At 38.3% G+C, this 20,805-nt stretch overlaps 1 protein-coding gene across 4 annotated transcripts in view; it reads right to left on the reverse strand.

Moving 5' to 3' along the window:
• Positions 1–20,805, reverse strand: part of PTPRB (protein tyrosine phosphatase receptor type B) — a 122,908-nt gene that overhangs the window by 60,667 nt on the left and 41,436 nt on the right. For 3 of the 4 annotated variants that reach the window (XM_036917635.2, XM_036917634.2, XM_036917637.2), the window contains 5 exons: positions 19,881–20,138; positions 9,829–10,092; positions 7,778–8,047; positions 5,818–6,078; positions 1,234–1,500 (listed from right to left, as the gene is read on the reverse strand). In XM_036917635.2, the coding sequence (XP_036773530.2) occupies positions 1,234–1,500; positions 5,818–6,078; positions 7,778–8,047; positions 9,829–10,092; positions 19,881–20,138 (1,320 nt within the window). The remainder of the gene's footprint in view (positions 1–1,233; positions 1,501–5,817; positions 6,079–7,777; positions 8,048–9,828; positions 10,093–19,880; positions 20,139–20,805) is intronic. The other variant, XM_036917636.2, reaches the window with a different exon arrangement.

Raw genomic sequence — 20,805 nt, forward strand, 5'->3', positions numbered from 1 at the left:
CTTCTCAACTCCTCAATTTTCTTGTTATGTCTTATTCCCTACTCTGAAACTGAGTGTTGAGGTGAATTACTGGGGAGGAATTAGAAAGCAGAGGTTTAGTAAACTAAGTTAGTGGCAGAGCTGTGATCAGAATCTAGGCCTACTGATTCCCAAACAAGCTTTTGAGTCCCCCACCCTCCATTATGCTACACCGATGGAGGATGCCAGCAACTATGAACAGAGAAGGAAGAAGGATGCAGGCAATTGTATGCTGCCACAGACTGAGGGAAAGGGCCATACATCAGTGAATTTCTATCAAAATTTCATGAGATTTCAATGACTTAGTTGCTCTTTTAGGAGAGTTAATGTTCCTTGGGTTCATTAAATAGATGAGATTCATGATTTAAAAAAAGGGGACATATCTATGATGCCTGCAGCTGATCTCAGAATCTGAGCATTTTAGAGATATAGAAGGAGGAACCTGAAATCCAGCCTACATGATCATATAAGATTAAGTAGGCAAAGTCACTGACCTGATTCTGTGTTCACTAATAATTGTCAGTTTCTATTGGATTTAATTTTTCTTTCTAAGAAACTGGAACATAAATTTTATATTATTTATTTATGTTCTTTCTTTTTGTTATGTAGAAAATTGTATTTCCTTCTTTGGTGCCATGCCTCTATATGACACATATAACCATATAACACTTACTTGTTTATTTAGCTCTCTGCCCTATTCAACTGTGACCACCATAAAGTCAAGGAACATTGTTTAGGTAGGATACAGCGTTAAGCACTTGTCTAATGTTGCTTATGAAATACATATGATTTGAGAATTTTATTAATTCAACTTTTGATCACAGAAGTTGGAGATCATTTCTATGTCTTGAAACAAGAAAATGAAAGAGAGTAGAATATGTTTGTTATAGAGTCTCATTACCTGTTTATCTTCACTGAGACATAAACAGTTCAAAGGAATTCAACTGAATGAAACTTAGACATCAAATCACTATCATGTCATCACAAAAGTTTTCTGGGAGTTATGACGCATTTATTGGAGATTTTAGAAAAGTCAGAATGCATTCTCTTCTACCCTCATCCACTCACCAATTTCCATTCCTGAGAACAGCACATAGCTGGATGATATTAAAACTTGGCTTTTATGAAGGTCAGAGTTGGATCTGTTTTTTCAGATGTTTTAAAAATTCTAGAATTTAAAAAATATACTCTGGAGGGTCTATGTGCTTTTCTTACCTGTCCTCCCTTCGACCACCACTTGTCGGGAAGAGATGCCTCCGCTTACTGTTGTGACCACCACAGAGTAGAGGCTGCCTGATTTGAGGGAGTGGAAGCTGTATCTGCTGGTCTCACTGGAGACACTTTCGTTTTTGATGACCACATTTTCATGGATCAGTAAGACTTGGTAGAACTCTATGTCTCCCAGCGCCCGAGTCCAGTTAGTAAACAGACTGCTGGTTGTCTCTTGGTTGGCCACATGCAAGCCAGTCACTTGGGCAGGCACTAAAACACAGTAGACAAAGAGAAGAAAAAACAGATGGCACTTAGTCACCCTAAGGAAGTATAAGAAAAATAAGCCAAAAATGGAGAGAGTCTTGAAGACACGCTATAGAGATACTTGCTCTAGACTCTCAGCTCTATTTCCTGTGGCCTATGGTGAACTCCTTCTCCAGGGAGACCATTATGAAAAAGCTGCTTATATGGGAAAACAAATTATTTTGGATCCAAGGATGAAATGATGCATGCCTATTAAGTAGTTCTGATTTTAAATGTTCAGTATTGAAAGAATGCTGTTTTTAAAGATTGCTTACTTATGGGACTTTTTATCTGCCCTTACCCGATGAGAACTCAAATTACATGATTACCTGAGCATCGGATGGTTGTTATGAGGTGGTAGTGGGAAATCCCTTCAACCTGATTAGGTTGTAGCCTAGAAAACTGGTTAATTCTTTACTGGCACATTCTCAAGAGGGCTATTATCATTATGCATGAAAATGCTATAATAATATAAGTTAAATTATCATATAATAATAATAATAGTAGTAGTAATAATAATAATGACAACTATTGAGTGCCAGTAATGGGTTATGTGCCAGTTATGGGCTCTATGGTTTATAGAAATTATATTATTTGATACTCATTCAAAACTCCATAAGGTTGATTTTGCTATTCCCTCTATGAGGAAGAAACCAAAGGTCATAAAATGTAGGTACTTGGCCTGTATCCCAGTGCTAACAAGTAGTCAACCTGCTGTCCAAAGCATAATCTGTCTGACCTGTGGGCTTGTGACCTTTTCCTAATTAGCAACTATTATGATTTCTAACCTAACCATTAACAAATGTTATACACAGATCTTCAAGTTAGCACTTGATCAATATACATCTTCTTTGTACCTCTTCCCTGAATTATGATAATCAAAGGGATTGGAATCTTGGCTCAACTCTTCTCGGACTTTGTTGACTTTTGGAATAAGATACAAATGTATTTACTAAACTATATAGGCATCAGAAGAGTCATTTCTAATTCTAAATTTCCTATGTAAAGCAAAGAAATTAATATGCCAAAGCAACTATGAAAAAGAAGAAAAAAGTTGGAGGCCTAACATCATCTGATTTCAAGACTTACTAGAAAGCTTTGTAATGAAGGCAGCATGATATTGGCAAAAAGGAAACACACATAGATCAATGGAACAGAATAGATAGTCCAGAAATAGCAAGCACATATATAGTCAATTGATTTTTTACAGAGTTGCAAGGGCAATTCAGCAGAGAAAAGATAGTCTTTTCAACAAATAGGCCAGAACCATTAGATGTCTATATGCAAAGAAATAAACCTTGACCCCTATTTCACATACATATAAAAAATAACTCAAAATGGATTATTCATCTAAATTTAAAACCTGAGACTATAAAACTTCCAGGAGAAAATCTTTGAGATCTTGTGTTTGGCAAAGGTTTCATAGATATGACATCAAATGATCCATGGAAGAAAAAATGGATAAATTGGACATCAAAATTAAAAACTTTTCTTTTGTAACAGACACTAATAAATTACTGAAAAGAAACCACAGACTGGAAGGGAACATTTCAACACACATTCCTGACAAAAGACTTATATCTGGAATATAGAACTCTCAAAACTCAGCAGTAAGAAACAAACAACTCTAATAAAACTTGGACAAAATATTTGAAAATATCTTCTTCTAAAAGAAGATAAACAGATGTTATATAAACACGAAAAGATGCTCAAAACCACCAGGCCTTAGGGAAAGACAAACTAAAACCACATGAGATACCACCACACACTCACTAGACTGGCTTAAAAAACAAAAAACTGACAATACCAAGTGCTGTTGAGGATATGCAGGAACTAGAAATCTCATACATTGCTGGTGGGAATGTAAAATTTTGCAACCACTTTGGAAAACAGTTTGATAGTTTCTTACAAAGTTAAACATACATTTACCATATGACCCAGAAATCTGAGGGATGGGAATGATGACAATGATCTTAAGTCTAAGACAATGCCTGGGATTTCCATTTCTACATTGCCATGAAAATCCCCCCAATAAACATAACTACATGTGTTAGATAAAATATAAACGTGTAAATGCATGAAGGAGTTGTCAAGAATATGAGGAATTCTCAGAGACCTAAAAGTAAGTGGCAGAGAGGTAACTAGGTCACTAAAACAGACTTTCATCTTGATGACGTCATAAATTTAGGCTTTGATTATATAGCTTTTCAGGATCTATGAAATAGGAAATAAGTGTAAGATTTTCCCAAGCTGAGAAGTCTTATAGATGACCCAGCATAACATTGGATCCTGAAAGGCTACATTCTAAAGGTAAATGAAATAAATATTCCTTAGCCTCCCTAGCACTAGGTAGAGAAAAAAAGAATTCTGCTGAGATTTCATAACTTCAAGACAGCTTCAGTGAGTTTGTAACCCAAATTCATAAAAACTGAGTGATCAAAGAAAACCTCACCCTGACTATTTAGATTAAAATAGGTCTGGGTTAATAGTAGCCCTGAGCACCTGAAAGAATCAAATGAAAAGAAAATTCTGCATGAAGTTCACCTTTAAACAAAGCCTCAGAGAATTCCCATGGAATATAATTCCAAGGTATATGAGTTTACAGTAAAGAAACCATGAACATTAAGGCAACAAAAACACTATGAGTAAAAGGCAGCAAACACAACAGACCACAGGATTGAACTCCTGAAGATTTCAGATATTATAATTATCAGACATCGAATGTAAAATAAAAACTGTTTATTTGCTTACAGCAATAAAGGAGGAGAATGGAAATGTGTTGAAAGAGCGGCAGAGCACAAACCAGATTTGGAAGAGAGCCAAACAGAATGTTTAAGTGTAAAGAACGTAACGATTAAAATTTAAAACTTGGTGGGTAGATTTAAAAATTTTAAACTCGGTGGGTAGATTTAAAAATAAAAACAGAACCAAAGAAAGAATTAATTAAGTAAAACAAAGGGCTGAGGAAATTATCCGGAATATAGCCCAGAGAGAAAATACACAGAAAATAGGAAGGATATATACATTCTAGAATACCAGAGGGAGAACAGAGAGAGAATAGAGAAGAGGCAATATCAGAAACTTAATGGCTGAGAATTTCCAAGATAGGTGAAAGATACTAATCTTCAAGTTCAGAAATCCCAATGCACTTAAGCAAGATAAACAAAAAGAAGTCTACATCTAGATCATTACTGTGAAACAACAGAACACTAAAGGCAAAGAGCAGATCTTAAAAGCCATCATGTACACAGATTACCCACAGAGAAATAAAAACCAGACTGACTGCTAACTTTTCAACAGCAACGATAAATGCCAGAAAGACTAGATTAATATCTTCAATGTGCTGAGAGATAATAACTTTCAACACAGAACGGTGACCCAGGGATAATATTCAAGATTGAGAGCTATATAAAGACATACCCAGAAAAACAAAAGCATTTGTCTCTAAAAATTCTCATTTAAGAACTATGAAGAAAGTTTTCCAGGATGAAGGGAAGCAATCCCAGATGGAACTTCTGAGATACAGGAAGGAAAGATGAGGGAAAAAAAGTGGTAAGTTGGTGCATCAATCCAAAGATACACTGACTGTATAAAACAAAAAATTTATTTTTTTGTACAGTTAAAATGGAGAGAGAAGTAAAATATAGGACAATAATAATATATAAATTGGAAAGGGGTGTCTTTGATGATGACCTTGCTTCCCATTTCACTGAGGGAAAGAGAGTTATCAAAGGTAACAGCCCACCACTACATCTGTTTATTACTGGCATTTGTACCCATATACTTTATTTTTCCCTGCTGACCCTACTGTTAAACTATTCATGCTCCTTTCTAGAGCCAAGTCCTTCACTTGTGCTCTAGATCCCAACATCTCTTGCCTACTCATACAATAATGGCAGCAATTCTTGCTTCTCTTTTGTATCATCATCGTTCCTCTCCCTTTTAGAACATTCTCATCAGCCAAAAAAAACATGTTATTTTTCTATCTTTAATAAATAATCCACCCTTCAAACATACTTCCTCTTTCAGATACCACCAATTTCTCTGCTCTCCTTTGCAAAAAAACTACTTGGAAAAATTATTCTCTGCTCTGTTTCAATTTCAGCAAAATAAACTCAAAGAGGAAAAAGAAACTAACAGCTGAAATTAGTAAAATAAAAACAATAGAAAGGATCCGTAAAACAATGCCCAGTACATATTAACGAACATTTATAAGTCAAATGTGTAAACAAGGATTCAGCTGACAGGATAGTTTTAAGGTCTAAAATTTATGAAGAGTATTACCTGTTCTTCCTTTTGTTGAAGATGAATTTTTTAAGTCTCCACTAATACTGGTGACTGTAGCTATGTATTTTCGTCCAGGCACCAGGTTAGTAAAAGTGAATTCTTTGGCATCTTTGGGGAGTGACTTATGGATGAATAAGAGGTCTCTGTCGGCTAGTGAAACGATGTACCTCTCCCATTCTGCTAGAGGGGTCTGCCACATGACACCCAGTGAGGTTTCATCGGCATGTTTGACACGAAGCTGGAGGACGGCCAGGGGGGCTGAGGAGAAAGCAGTGGGGACCTGGGTCACTGATTGCCTCGGAAACACGGGAGTATTCTTTAGAGAGCTATTCTCTTGCACCCACAGGAGCGTTCCAGTTCTGCATTTCTTATGCTTATAAGCTTTCAGGGTTAAAAAAAAAAAAGCTAATCACAAAGAACCTTTGTTCATATAATGTAACCAGAAGTGAGGATTCAAAAGAATACTATTTGAAAATACTTTACTGGGTCATTTATTTTTGACCACATATTACAATATGAGCATTTATCTCTTCATAAGAATTCTACAATACAAAAATAGTTAATTCAATCTTATCATCCACAAAACCACAATGTTTGAATACTTAGGTAGAGTTAGGAGCTTCTGTTACCCCCATAGCTTGGAAAGACAAAATGCTTCTTCCCTTCATTTCTCAGGAAGGGACACTGATATGTCCATGAAAGGGAGGGTAATAATAGTATAGCTGGATGTAACAATAGTATCTGATTAAAAACTCCCATTATCTAAAGAATTGAAATTGCTTCCATTTCTTTAAAGGTTTTATTATCACAATTTTTAGGAGACTTTATTCAGAGCAAGGTGTTGATCACACAAAGCAACAGGAAAACAAAATTTTGGAAGAATCAAAGAATCAAATGTGATTTTGTATCAAATGAAGAGTTTCTATAATTTCATCATAATTGAGTCCCTAAATCTGTATCTTCCTTCTTAAATATAATGAAATAAACTTGATTGTTTACATTGAAGCCTATTTTAACTTACCTTATTTACCTAGAGGTAAACTTCAGAAAGTTCTCCTGAGAATTATGCTGACATGCTGAGAGACCCTATAGTCCCCTGGTGGCATTTCCAAGTTCTTTGAGGTAAAATAAAACACCAGAGAAGACATAAATGCTTGCTCTGTGAAGTACTACAAGTGGCTTGGTTTAAGCTTATATAGTTCTTGGATCGTCATCCAGTGGATATTAATATTTGTAAAATGAAGATATTACTGGAAGACACAGTTGGCAGCTAAGGAGCTGTCTTGGTCTCTTTTTTGACATTCTTCCAAGAAGAACATTGAATCAGTGTAGTTATCTCCTTATTACCAGGCAAGAGTAAGAGAGAAAAATATTTGAATTTTACTCCAAGTATGGAGTATTCCATATCACAGGGGTTTTCACAGAAATGTTGAGCTTTGATTTTAAATTTGAGGAAGTAGACTCAGAGAGGTTGTGACTTGCCCAAAGAATTACAATATAGTGGTGACAGCAAAAATACCAAAATTCATGTCTCAGGATCCTTATTCTCTGCTGCCCCCAAAACCAAATATATCCCTTTCCAGTTTAATATCCCTTCCTTGGTACCCCAGATTCCCTCATTAGTCAATATTAGGTCAAGGCAATGGTTTTCTATCACTGATCACCAGCAAAAGGTTGTCAACTATCTTCTTTGTGGGAATGATTCTCAGATTGTTTCCTTCCTATTCTTTTGGTACTTAAAATATCTTTCTTTTATAAAATAATGAGTTAGTAGTGGAACTGATTTTTAATGTTCTACTTTGACAAAAGTAAGATCACAACCCTATTTCATTCTGCAAGTGTATAATATCTTAAATTAAGGCAACAACGGGGTACAACATTGTAAGTTACCTGGGTTACCTGGGGGAGGGACCAAATGAAGGTTCCATCGGTCATTTACACCTTGATGTTTGCTTACCTGTCCTGCCTTGGCAACGTGTAGAATTCTTCAGATTTCCACTCTCTACAGTGACTTCTATCTCATACTGTCTTCCCGGTATGAGCCCCACATCATCAATGGCATAGTGTGTTTCCCCCTTTCCCACGGTGACGTTGCGCAGCACCAAAGAATCATTGAAGAGCAGGACACGGTACTGCTCCCAGTCTCCAGCAGGGGGCGACCAGGTCACTACTAGGGACCTTATCGAACTATTGTTGTTTGCCTCCAGGTTCCCAACTTTCTCTGGAACTGAAAAGTGAAATGCTGTCAAAAAGGAGATACTAAGGACCAAAGTAAGGCAACTCATTCACTTTTCATGGGCAGCCGTAGATACGAGAACTGATACCTGCAATTCAAACATTTCCATCTTTTCTGATATTTATGGATTGCAAATAAGTATTCTTTCTTCATTTGGAGATATTTGACACTGAAGAAATGTATGCTAAAATCATTTGAGTAATTTATCAGTAATGCAATCTTCTGTAATGTTGTTAATAACCCAGTGATATGAACACTGTGTTTTATTGATTGCACGCCAGCCCTAGAGACAATACTGATGCTGCTTCTAATAATGGTGACATTGATGGATTGATGGATGTGGCGTCTTTGGTAGAGATTCTGCATGCTGTGGTCATGAAATATTTTTTTCTAACTGAAAAGATGTATTTCCTGGCAATATAACTCTGATCTTATTCTTTTGCTCAAAAATATTCAAGTTCTCTCTCTATAACTATAGATAAAACATCAAGTCATTGGTATGGGGTTTGTCCCCACCCCAAATCAGACCTCAGATCCCTCCAGTCTTAATTCTGACTTTTCCCTGCAGCCACCCTCCCTCCTCCCCCACTCTCCCCAATGCTGGCTGCCAGTGGCATGTTCTGCAGACCTGTAAGTCTCCTGAGCTCCTCTGTCTCTGGGCCTTTGCTTCTACTATTCTTTTCATCTCAAATGCCCTTCCCTCTTCCCTCTTCACTTGCCAAATTGCTTCACATTTTTTAGGTTCTAGTTAAAGGCCATTCCTCAAGAATTCATTACTGATCTTCTGAAAGCGAATTTTGTTCTCTCGTCTTTCTAACCATATGGCTCTTACTTGGCATCTCTAATGGCACAGAGAACGGACTCAGCCTGGTTTAAACTCCAGCCTCACCATTTACTGGCTGGATGACCATGGACAAGTTATTTGACCTCTCTGAATTATCTGTAAGATGGTGATAATAACAGGACCTCTCTTTTGGTTTTGTTGTAAGAATTAAATGAAATAATGGTATAAAGTGCCTAGTCAGTGCCTGATACGTAGAAATACCAATACACTTACCATTAGTAAAATGTACTATGTTTGTGTGTATATATCCTACATTTGTGTGATTAAAATGTGACTTCCTTAAAAGCAAAGGTCAGCAAAGTAAATATTTCAGACTTTAAATGTGGCAGCTTAAATAGGGTCTCAGTCTCATATTTTCCTTTCTTTTACTTAAAAAAAAAAGCATTTAAAATGTATAACCCACTCTTAGTTAGTGGTTATGCAAAAAGAGGTCACAGGCCATATGTGGCTGAATGGTGCAGTTTGCTGAACCTTGTCATATTAATAACTCCAAGTTAACAGTACAGTAATTTATAGATTAAAGGCTCTGGGTAAATGTTTGGTGACATAACAAAATAATTTATAGAAAACATGGTTAAGTGCTAACTGGTCCTCATTATAATAGTTGATCAGAAATGTTTTATTCATTAGTATTAAAGCAAATACATTTAGGTTACTTAAGTGGTATGCATGAAATAGCACATGGAAGAAGAGCCAGTAATGCAAATCATTCAGGAAACAAACGTATCTGTTTAAATAACTCAGATGAATGCAATTAACCCTGTGCTTTACTCTTTATAGGGGCCTTGGCCCACAGCACTCTCAGTCATGTAGACTATACTTTCCAGGTTGGGAAAGGAATTTTCCTTCCAACTTATGTTGTCCTATTCTAAAATAGATCAGAGAGTGATTAGGGTAATCAAGGAATATTCTGGAGCCTTAAACTCACCTGTTCTGCCCACTGCCATCTTCTGAGCAGACAATTCACCAGAGATAGTGCTGACAGTAACTTGATAGAGTCGGCCAGGAGTTAAGTTTTTAAATTGAGTTTCTGTAACCTGAGGTGCTAGTATTCTGGACTCTTTGATGGTCCCTTGGTGAAACAGGGTAACATTGCAGGAATCCACATTTCCAGAAGGTCTTTGCCACTTAACTTTTAGAGAGGTCAAATTGCCATCATTTGTCACCTTCAGATTTGAGACTTCCATGGGGGCTAATTAGGAAGAAAGGAAAAGAGACTTTAACTCAGGATATCCTACTAGTCTTGTCACCAAATTTTGATTCATATTTTAATCCCTACAAACCATATGCCCTGCACAGAAGAAAACAGGGACTTCACAAGGCAAAAATAATACTGTAAAACCAAAGAAAGGCTATCTGCTTAATGGAAAGAGCACAAACATGGGAGTCAGGAGCCTGGATTCTGGCTTACATTTGGCCATCAGTCAGCTGGGCAAACCTGGGCATCTCTGTCTGTCTCACCAATCCTAGGGGTCCTTACATAAGAAAACCTAAAATGGTCTTTTCCAGGTGGGAACTTCTGTAAGTGGAATGCTCAAAGAAGTTTGCCATCTGCCTAATTTCTTCCCATCTTTATGTCATTAAAAGTAGCTAGTACACAAGAGGGAGCCAAGATGGCGACATGAGTAGAGCAGAGGAAATCTCCTCCCAAAACCACATATATCTATGTAAACATAACAAAGACAACTCTTCCTAGAATAAAGACCAGAGGACACAGGACAACATCCAGACCACATCCACACCTGCGAGAACCCAGCGCCTCGTAAAGGGAGTAAGATACAAGCCCCGGCCCCATGGGACCTGAGCGCCCCTCCCCCCAGCTCCCAGCAGGAGAAGAATAGGCAGAGGGGGAGGGCGACGGAGCCCAGGACTGCTGAACACCCAGCCCCAGCCATCCGGGCCAGAGCGCAGACACAGTGTATGCGTGGGGGGCCCTGGATACTAGGGAAACAGGGCAGCAAGAACAGTGAGCGGGTACTGGAGGCCGGGCACCGGAGGACATAAGAAAAGCAAGCAGCCATTTTTTTTTTTTTTTTCTGTTTTGTTTTGGCGAGTGCTTTTTGGAAGTCTTAAAGGTATAGGGACCCCAATACTAGGGAAACAGGGCAGCAAGACTGGTGAGCAGATGCCTGAGACTGGCGCCGGAGAATAAAGAAAAATGAGCAGCCATTTTTAATTAATTAATTTATTTTTTTAATTAAAAAAAATTTTTTTTTTTTTTGGTGGTCGTTGTTTTGTTTTGGCGGGTGCTTTTTGGAAGTCTTAAAGGGACAGGGCAGGACACTTAATCCAGAGGTAGGGAATCCGGGGATCTCTGGGCACTCTAATCCCCTGGGCTGCAGGGAGCAGGGAGGCCCCTTACGGAGATAAATAGCCTCCCAGCAGCTCCTGCTCCAACGCGACTCCACCATTTTGGAGTAGCTGCCCGAGCCAGGCCACGCCCACAGCAACAGCGGAGATTAACTCCATAGCAGCCGGGCAGGAAGCAGAAGCCCTGTCTGCGCGCAGCTGCGCAGCACAAGCCACTAGAGGCCGCTGTTCTCCCAGGAGAGGAGGGCCACAAACCAATAAGAAGGGAAGTCCTTCCAGCCGTCACTCGTCCCAGCTCTGCAAACTATTCCTATCACCATGAAAAGGCAAAGCTACAGGCAGACAAAGATCACAGAGACAACACCAGAGAAGGAGACAGACCTAACCAGTCTCCCTGAAAAGGAATTCAAAATAAGAATCATAAACATGCTGACAGAGATGCAGAGAAATATGCAAGAGAGATGGGATGAAGTCCGGAGGGAGATCACAGATGCCAGAAAGGAGATTACAGAAATGAAACAAACTCTGGAAGGGTTTATAAGCAGAATGGATAGGATGCAAGAGGCCATTGATGGAAGTGAAACCAGAGAACAGGAACGCATAGAAGCTGACATAGAGAGAGATAAAAGAATCTATAGGAATGAAACAATATTAAGAGAGCTGTGTGACCAATGCAAAAGGAACAATATCTGTATTATAGGGGTACCAGAAGAAGAAGAGAGAGGAAAAGGGATGGAAAGTATCTTGGAAGAAATAATTGCTGAAAACTTCCCCAAACTGGGGGAGGAAATAATCGAACAGACCATGGAAATACACAGAACTCCCAACAGAAAGGATCCAAGGAGGACAACACCAAGACACATAATAATTAAAATGGCAAAGATCAAGGACAAGGAAAGAGTTTTAAAGGCAGCTAGAGAGAAAAAGGTCACCTATAAAGGAAAACCCATCAGACTAACATCAGACTTCTCGACAGAAACCCTACAGGCCAGAAGAGAATGGCATGACATACTTAATGCAATGAAACAGAAGGGCCTTGAACCAAGGATACTGTATCCAGCACGACTAACATTCAAATATGATGGTGGGATTAAACAATTCCCAGACAAACAAAAGCTGAGGGAATTTGCTTCCCACAAACCACCTCTACAGGACATCTTACAGGGACTGCTCTAGATGGGAGCACACCTAGGAAGAGCACAGAACAAAACACCCAACATATGAAGAATGGAGGAGGAGGAATAAGAAGGGAGAGAAGAAAAGAATCTCCAGACAGTGTATATAACAGCTCAATAAGCAAGCTAAGTTAGGCAGTAAGATACTAAACAGGCTAACCTTGAACCTTTGGTAACCACGAATTTAAAGCCTGCAATGGCAATAAGTACATATCTTTCAATAGTCACCCTAAATGTTAATGGACTGAATGCACCAATCAAAAGACACAGAGTAATAGAATGGATAAAAAAGCAAGTCCCATCTATATGCTGCTTACAAGAAACTCACCTCAAACCCAAAGACATGTACAGACTAAAAGTCAAGGGATGGAAAAACATATTTCAGGCAAACAACAGCGAGAAGAAAGCAGGGGTTGCAGTACTAATATCAGACAAAATAGACTTCAAAACAAAGAAAGTAACAAGAGATAAAGAAGGACACTACATAATGATAAAGGGCTCAGTCCAACAAGAGGATAAAACCATTCTAAATATATATGCACCCAACACAGGAGCCCCAGCATATGTGAAACAAATACTAACAGAACTAAAGGGTGAAATAGACTGCAATGCATTCATTCTAGGAGACTTCAACACACCACTTACCCCAAAGGATAGATCCACCGGGCAGAAAATAAGTAAGGACACGGAAGCACTGAACAACACAGTAGAGCAGATGGACCTAATAGACACCTACAGAACTCTACATCCAAAAGCAACAGGATATACATTCTTCTCAAGTGCACATGGAACATTCTCCAGAATAGACCACATACTAGGCCACAAAAAGAGCCTCAGTATATTCCAAAAGATTGAAATCCTACCAACCAACTTTTCAGACCACAAAGGCATAAAACTAGAAATAAACTGTACAAAGAAAGCAAAAAGGCTCACAAACACACGGAGGCTTAACAACACGCTCCTAAATAATCAATGGATCAATGACCAAATCAAAATGGAGATCCAGCAATATATGGAAACAAATGACAACAACAACACTAGCCCCAACTTCTGTGGGACACAGCAAAAGCAGTCTTAAGAGGAAAGTATATAGCAATCCAAGCATATTTAAAAAAGGAAGAGCAATCCCAAATGAATGGTCTAATGTCACAATTATCGAAATTGGAAAAAGAAGAACAGATGAGGCCTAAGATCAGCAGAAGGAGGGACATAATAAAGATTAGAGAAGAAATAAATAAAATTGAGAAGAATAAAACAATAGCAAAAATCAATGAAACCAAGAGCTGGTTCTTTGCGAAAATACACAAAATAGATAAGCCTCTAGCCAGACTTATTAAGAGGAAAAGAGAGTCAACACAAATCAACAGTATCAGAAACGAGAAAGGAAAAATCACGACGGATCCCACAGAAATACAAAGAATTATTAGAGAATACTATGAAAACCTATATGCTAACAAGCTGGGAAACCTAGGAGAAATGGACAACTTTCTAGAAAAATACAACCTTCCAAGACTGACCCAGACAGAAACAGAAAATCTAAACAGACCAATTACCAGCAACGAAATGAAAGCGGTAATCAAAAAACTACCAAAGAACAAAACCCCCGGGCCAGATGGATTTACCTCGGAATTTTATCACACATAAAGGGGAGACATAATACCCATTCTCATTAGTTTTCCAAAAAATAGAGGAGGAGGGAATACTCCCAAACTCATGCTATGAAGCTAACATCACTCTAATACCAAAACCAGGCAAAGACCCCACCAAAAAAGAAAACTACAGACCAATATCCCTGATGAATGTCGATGCAAAAATACTCAACAAAATATTAGCAAACCGAATTCAAAAATACATAAAAAGGATCATACACCATGACCAAGTGGGATTCATCCCAGGGATGCAAGGATGGTACAACATTCGAAGGTCCATCAACATCATCCACCACATCAACAAAAAGAAAGACAAAAACCACATGATCATCTCCATAGATGCTGAAAAAGCGTTTGACAAAGTTCAACATCCATTCATGATAAAAACTCTCAGCAAAATGGGAATAGAGGGCAAGTACCTCAACATAATAAAGGCCATATATCATAAACCCACAGCCAACATTATATTGAACAGCGAGAAGCTGAAAGCTTTTCCTCTGAGATTGGGAACTAGACAGGGATGCCCACTCTCCCCACTGTTATTTAACATAGTACTGGAGGTCCTAGCCACGGCAATCAGACAAAACAAAAAAATACAAGGAATCCAGATTGGTAAAGAAGAAGTTAAACTGTCACTATTTGCAGATGACATGATACTGTACATAAAAAACCCTAAAGACTCCACCCCAGAACTACTAGAACTGATATCGGAATACAGCAAAGTTGCAGGATACAAAATCAACACACAGAAATCTGTGGCTTTCCTATACACTAACAATGAACCAACAGAAAGAGAAATCAGGAAAACAACTCCATTCACAATTGCATCAAAAAAAATAAAATACCTAGGAATAAACCTAACCAAAGAAGTGAAAGACTTATACTCTGAAAACTACAAGTCACTCTTAAGAGATATTAAAGGGGACACTAACAGGTGGAAACTCATCCCATGCTCGTGGCTAGGAAGAATTAATATCGTCAAAATGGTCATCTTGCCCAAAGCAATATACAGATTTGATGCAATCCCTATGAAACTACCAGCAACATTCTTCAATGAACTGGAACAAATAATTCAAAAATTCGTATGGAAACACCAAAAACCCCGAATAGCCAAAGCAATCCTGAGAAAGAAGAATAAAGTAGGGGGGAATCGCACTCCCCAACTTCAAGCTCTACTATAAAGCCATAGTAATCAAGACAATTTGGTACTGGCACAAGAACAGAGCCACAGACCAATGGAACAGACTAGACAATCCAGACATTAACCCAGACATATATGGTCAATTAATATTTGATAAAGGAGCCATGGACATACAATGGCGAAATGACAGTCTCTTCAACAGATGGTGCTGGCAAAACTGGACAGCTACATGTAGGAGAATGAAACTGGACCATTGTCTAACCCCATATACAAAAGTAAACTCAAAATGGATCAAAGACCTGAATGTAAGTCATGAAACCATTAAACTCTTGGAAGAAAACATAGGCAAAAACCTCTTAGACATAAACATGAGTGACCTCTTCTTGAACATATCTACCCAGGCAAGGAAAACAACAGCAAAAATGAACAAGTGGGACTATATTAAGCTGAAAAGCTTCTGTACAGCAAAAGACACCATCAATAGAACAAAAAGGAACCCTACAGTATGGGAGAATATATTTGAAAATGACACATCCGATAAAGGCTTGACGTCCAGAATATATAAAGAGCTCACACGCCTCAACAAACAAAAAACAAATAACCCAATTAAAAAATGGGCAGAGGAACTGAACAGACAGTTCTCCAAAAAAGAAATACAGATGGCCAACAGACACATGAAAAGATGCTCCACATCGCTAATTATCAGAGAAATGCAAGTTAAAACTACAATGAGGTATCACCTCACACCAGTAAGGATGGCTGCCATCCAAAAGACAAACAACAACAAATGTTGGCGAGGCTGTGGTGAAAGGGGAACCCTCCTACACTGCTGGTGGGAATGTAAATTAGTTCAACCATTGTGGAAAGCAGTATGGAGGTACATCAAAATGCTCAAAACAGACTTACCATTTGACCCAGGAATTGCACTCCTAGGAATTTACCCTAAGAATGCAACAATCAAGTTTGAGAAAGACCAATGCACCCCTATGTTTATCGCAGCACTATTTACAATAGCCAAGAATTGGAAGCAACCTAAATGTCCATCGATAGATGAATGGATAAAGAAGATGTGGTACATATACACAATGGAACACTACTCAGCCATAAGAAAAGGGCAAATCCTACCATTTGCAGCAACATGGATGGAGCTGGAGAGTATTATGCTCAGTGAAACAAGCCAAGCGGAGAAAGAGAAATACCAAATGATTTCACTTATCTGTGGAATATAAGAACAAAGGAAAAACTGAAGGAACAAAACAGCAGCAGAATCACAGAACTCAAGAATGGACTAACAGGTACCAAAGGGAAAGGGACTCGGGAGGATGGGTGGGTAGGGAGGGATAAGGGGGGGGAGAAGTAGGGGGGTATTAAGATTAGCATGCATGGAGGGGTAGGAGAAAGGGGAGGGCTGTACAACACAGAGAAGGCAAGTAGTGATTCTACAACATTTTGCTATGCTGATGGACAGTGACTGTAAAGGAGTTTATAGGGGGGACCTGGTATAGGGGAGAGCCTAGTAAACATAATATTCATCATGTAAGTGTAGATTAGTGATACCAAAAAAAAAAAAAATTCCTGTGTGGTAACCTCCAATGAGTTCTACACAAGGGTATAAAGGGCATATAAAAGTGTAGGCAAAGGGTCTGTTTGTGTTTATACAGAGGATCAGAGCCTAATTGGGCTACCCCGAAAATGAACTAAGGTACGATATGAAAAAGAACTTCCAACATCAGCACTCTCTGGAAGACTCATGCCAGAAGATGATCATCAAAAAACCCCAACAAAGGTCCACGCAGTGCTACAGCTGTAGATGCACTCATCCCACCAGTTCCTGGACTTGCCATGGGAATGAAGAAGGAGATATCTAAGCTGGCCTGTGCATACAGTAAAACAACAAATTTGACTGGATCTATACTGTTGGAACTCAACCAAGAATTAGGAGAAGTGCAAATTGTAGCGCTCCAAAATCTTACAACTACAGACCATTTACTGTTAAAAGAACATAAGGGATATGAACATTCCCCAGGAATGGGTTGTTTTAATTTGTCTGATTTCTCTCAGACTGTTCAAGTTCAGTTGGAGAATATCCACCATATCATAGATAAGTTTTCACAAATGCCTAAGGTGCCTAACTGGTTTTCTTGGTTTCACTGGAGATGGCTGGTAATTACAGGTATGCTTTGGTTATGTAACTATACTCCTATTATGTTAATGTGTGTGCACAATTTAAGTAGTAGCTTAAAACCTATACATGCTGAAGTTACTCTACAAGAAGATATGTCAAAGAAATAATCAATCTTCCCATGTTTTCTTCCGCCTGCTACTTCTATAGCTTTTCTTCTTCCTTCCTAATTACAACCCTTAAATAGAATTCGTGCCTCATATCAAATTTACCAAGTATTATAATTCTTCCAAGTGGTAAAGATTCCTCAAGACAAATGCTGGGCATAGAAGCCACAGGGCATAAATATGCAAAGAAGTAAAAACCTAACCTTTTCAAACAATAAGGCTTCTCTCTCACTTACCAACTTACATTTCCCTATATGGCCCCGGAAGATGACTGGTTAGCTAGAGACGGGTAAGATTCCTCAAGGGAGGAACAACCTAAGACAGGCACAGTCGCAGGGGGGCCATCAGGTGAGAAATTGGGGATCAACAGAGGTGAGGCTTAGAACCTCACTCCCCCTGTTCTGAGAGAAATCTTCTGCATCCGTGGATGTTTTATTGCCCTTGTCTAGCTTGGATTAACACATAGTCTACAGGCACACACCTGATCATCTACATTTGCTCTCTTACAACACTAAATTATGTTTTCTACCTTTATCTCGTATCTACCTACCCCTTCAGCATTTTATTAAAAATAATAATAATAAAGATAGAAATGTGGTATCCACATATAAATCAAGTATAAAAATCAAATGAGTATTCATATTTGAACTGACTGTTTATAGTTCATAATGCATGAGCAAAACCAAGAGTTTCTGTGATGACTGCCCTTGTACTGTTCACCATGTAACTTATTCACTATGTAAGAATTTGTTCTCCATGTAAGAACTTGTTCGTTATGCTTCAGAAGATTGGAGACTGACGAAAATTAGGCTTGGGGTGGATTAACGATTGTGCATTGAGCATTGACTCCCCTATACAGAATTTTTTTGTTGTTAACAACCATTTGATCAATAAATATGAGAGATGCCCTCACAACAACAACAACAACAACAACAACAACAAAAAAGTAGCTAGTACATACTACATAGATTGGTTAACAGGCCATCACAAAATTTTGTGTGCTAAAGGGACTTTATTTTTCATATTAAATTTGTGATAAAGTTAAAGCTTAAGAGTTGTGTTATTGTTTCGTCAAAAGAAAATGATTACAAAAGACTTTGTTGAATATTTTTCATGCCTCTTGCCTATGCCGCGCTAATGGCATCATATAAATTAACAGTGTTTTGTTAAAAGGATGGGCACAGCACATTGCACGCCAGTTACAAGTGTAATTTACTCTTGATATACATACAGAATTCTTAAGATATGTGGTACATTTTTGTTGGGAATGTCTATACATCTTTGAAGTGTGATACTGTGAGAGGTATGTTCCCAAATATCCTTCCCACCAACTTTCAATAATTCCAGGAACTCTCCCCACTACAGTAATTTCTAAAGAACTACATATTTTAAGATTTCTGTTAGAATTAGATACATTACCAAGAGATGGGATTTATTAACATGTTAGACCCTGCAGAAGCACGAGAAGCCACTGGAATGTAAGTTCCATGAGGACAAAGACTTGGTCTCTCTTGCTGTTATGTCCACAATGCCTAGCATATAGTTTACATGCAGTAAATGAATGAATGAGTATATGAGTTATTCATTAAAAATTACACAGATCAGTTATCTGGGTATGTTAGGCTGTGAGAACAGCTCCTGTAGTACTGGGTGCCAGGACGTTTCATTTGATACAGAGTTTGGGAAATGGCTGTTTCACAGGAAAGGACTTTGCATAGGACTGAGCAAAGTAATCTGGGTTCATTGTGAGTGATGATGTTAGAAAGGCAGTGGATTCCTGTTTAAGAGAAAAGGAAGCAGTAATCCTTACCAAGGAGATTGGCATGCTAAAACGAGAAGCTGAGACTGTATCCATTATTAACTTTGGCTACTTCAGAATGTCGCCAAAGGCTAAACTTTAGAATAAAAGGGAATCCCTCTTTTTCTAAGTAGGAAAGTGGATACATACTAAGGGCCTTCTGTAACATGAATTTCAATCTGTCCTATATTACCAGTTATTTAAATAAATTAATAAAACTTTATTAAAAATTTTTTATACAATCTTATGATGGTTTCACATACAAAAAACAGTGGTTCAACATTCACCCATATTATCAAGCCCTCACCCTCTGCATTGCGGTCACTGTCTATCAATGTACTAAGATGTTATAGAGTCATTAATTATATTCTTCATACTTCTCCGTACTGTACTACCATCCCAGTGACCTACGTATGTTGCGATTGTGATGTATAGTGCCCCTTAATCCTCTTTTCCCCCCCTACTCACCCTTCCCAACCCTTCCCCTTTGTTAACCACTAGTCCCTTCTCGGTGTTTAGGAGTCTACTGTCTGTTTTTGTTCCTTCTGTTTCAAATAAGCCTTGTTTATTAAACATTTTTTGAGCTTCATTCTCATTCAGCTAGCTAGGAGAACTTACTTGTTCTAGCTGGTTTCCATCTGTAGCTTCTTAGTCCTGCAGCCTCAGTCACGATGGTGAAGTTGTAGAGGTGACCAGGTGTCAGTCCGTGAAAAGTGTAGGAAGTAACATATTTGTTCACGACACTGCCGTGAACTAGGACCCCTTTATCCATTAGCATCAACTGGTATCTTTCCATGTTCCCAGAGCCATGGGACCAGGAAATCAGGAGAGAATTAGTTTTTGATGAAACTTCAATATCTTTCACTGGGGATGGCACTAGTGGGATGAAATGCATTTCCAACATGTCATTTGTAATTTCCTTTTAGAGACACAGACACACTGAATTTGAATCACACATTCACTTACGCTTCTCTGTACATCTAACTTGTATAATAACTAATGAAAACAGAATTCTTGACATTTCACTGGTACCTGTTTTTAATGTTCTTTTCAAAGCTCACAGTCTAAAACTACATCATAGTTTACTTGTCTTCCCGACCTGATAGGTATTAAGGTGGTTTTCTGTCAATGTGGCACAACAGTAAAGTGAAAGGGAAAAGGAAAGATCTATGGAAGATAAAAAAAATAGGAAGAGCACTAAAGCAGGGGAGAAAATGAGGGGAGAGCGAATGGTAAGACAGTACTATACAAACAGGGATGCTAATACGTTACCGATGTCAGGATGTTCAGGGGCAAGTAAAGACTTGTTCCAAAGATAGGGATATTTAAGAAACATCATTACTTGATGTTTTGAGAAGAATATAAAAAGGAGGAAAACATTTGAGAAATCAGTTTTATGGCACAAACTCAGGAACTGAGTCAGAAAATGCTGTTGCTTAAGATGCAAGTTAAAGGACCATTAGGAAACATTTATTTTGTTTTGGAGAGAATTGCAGTCCCAGAGAAATTCCATGATTTGTTCAAAATCATCCAGCAAGCTTGC

This window comes from Manis pentadactyla, chromosome 10, assembly GCF_030020395.1.
Source record: "Manis pentadactyla isolate mManPen7 chromosome 10, mManPen7.hap1, whole genome shotgun sequence".
Taxonomy (NCBI): Eukaryota; Metazoa; Chordata; class Mammalia; order Pholidota; family Manidae; genus Manis; species Manis pentadactyla.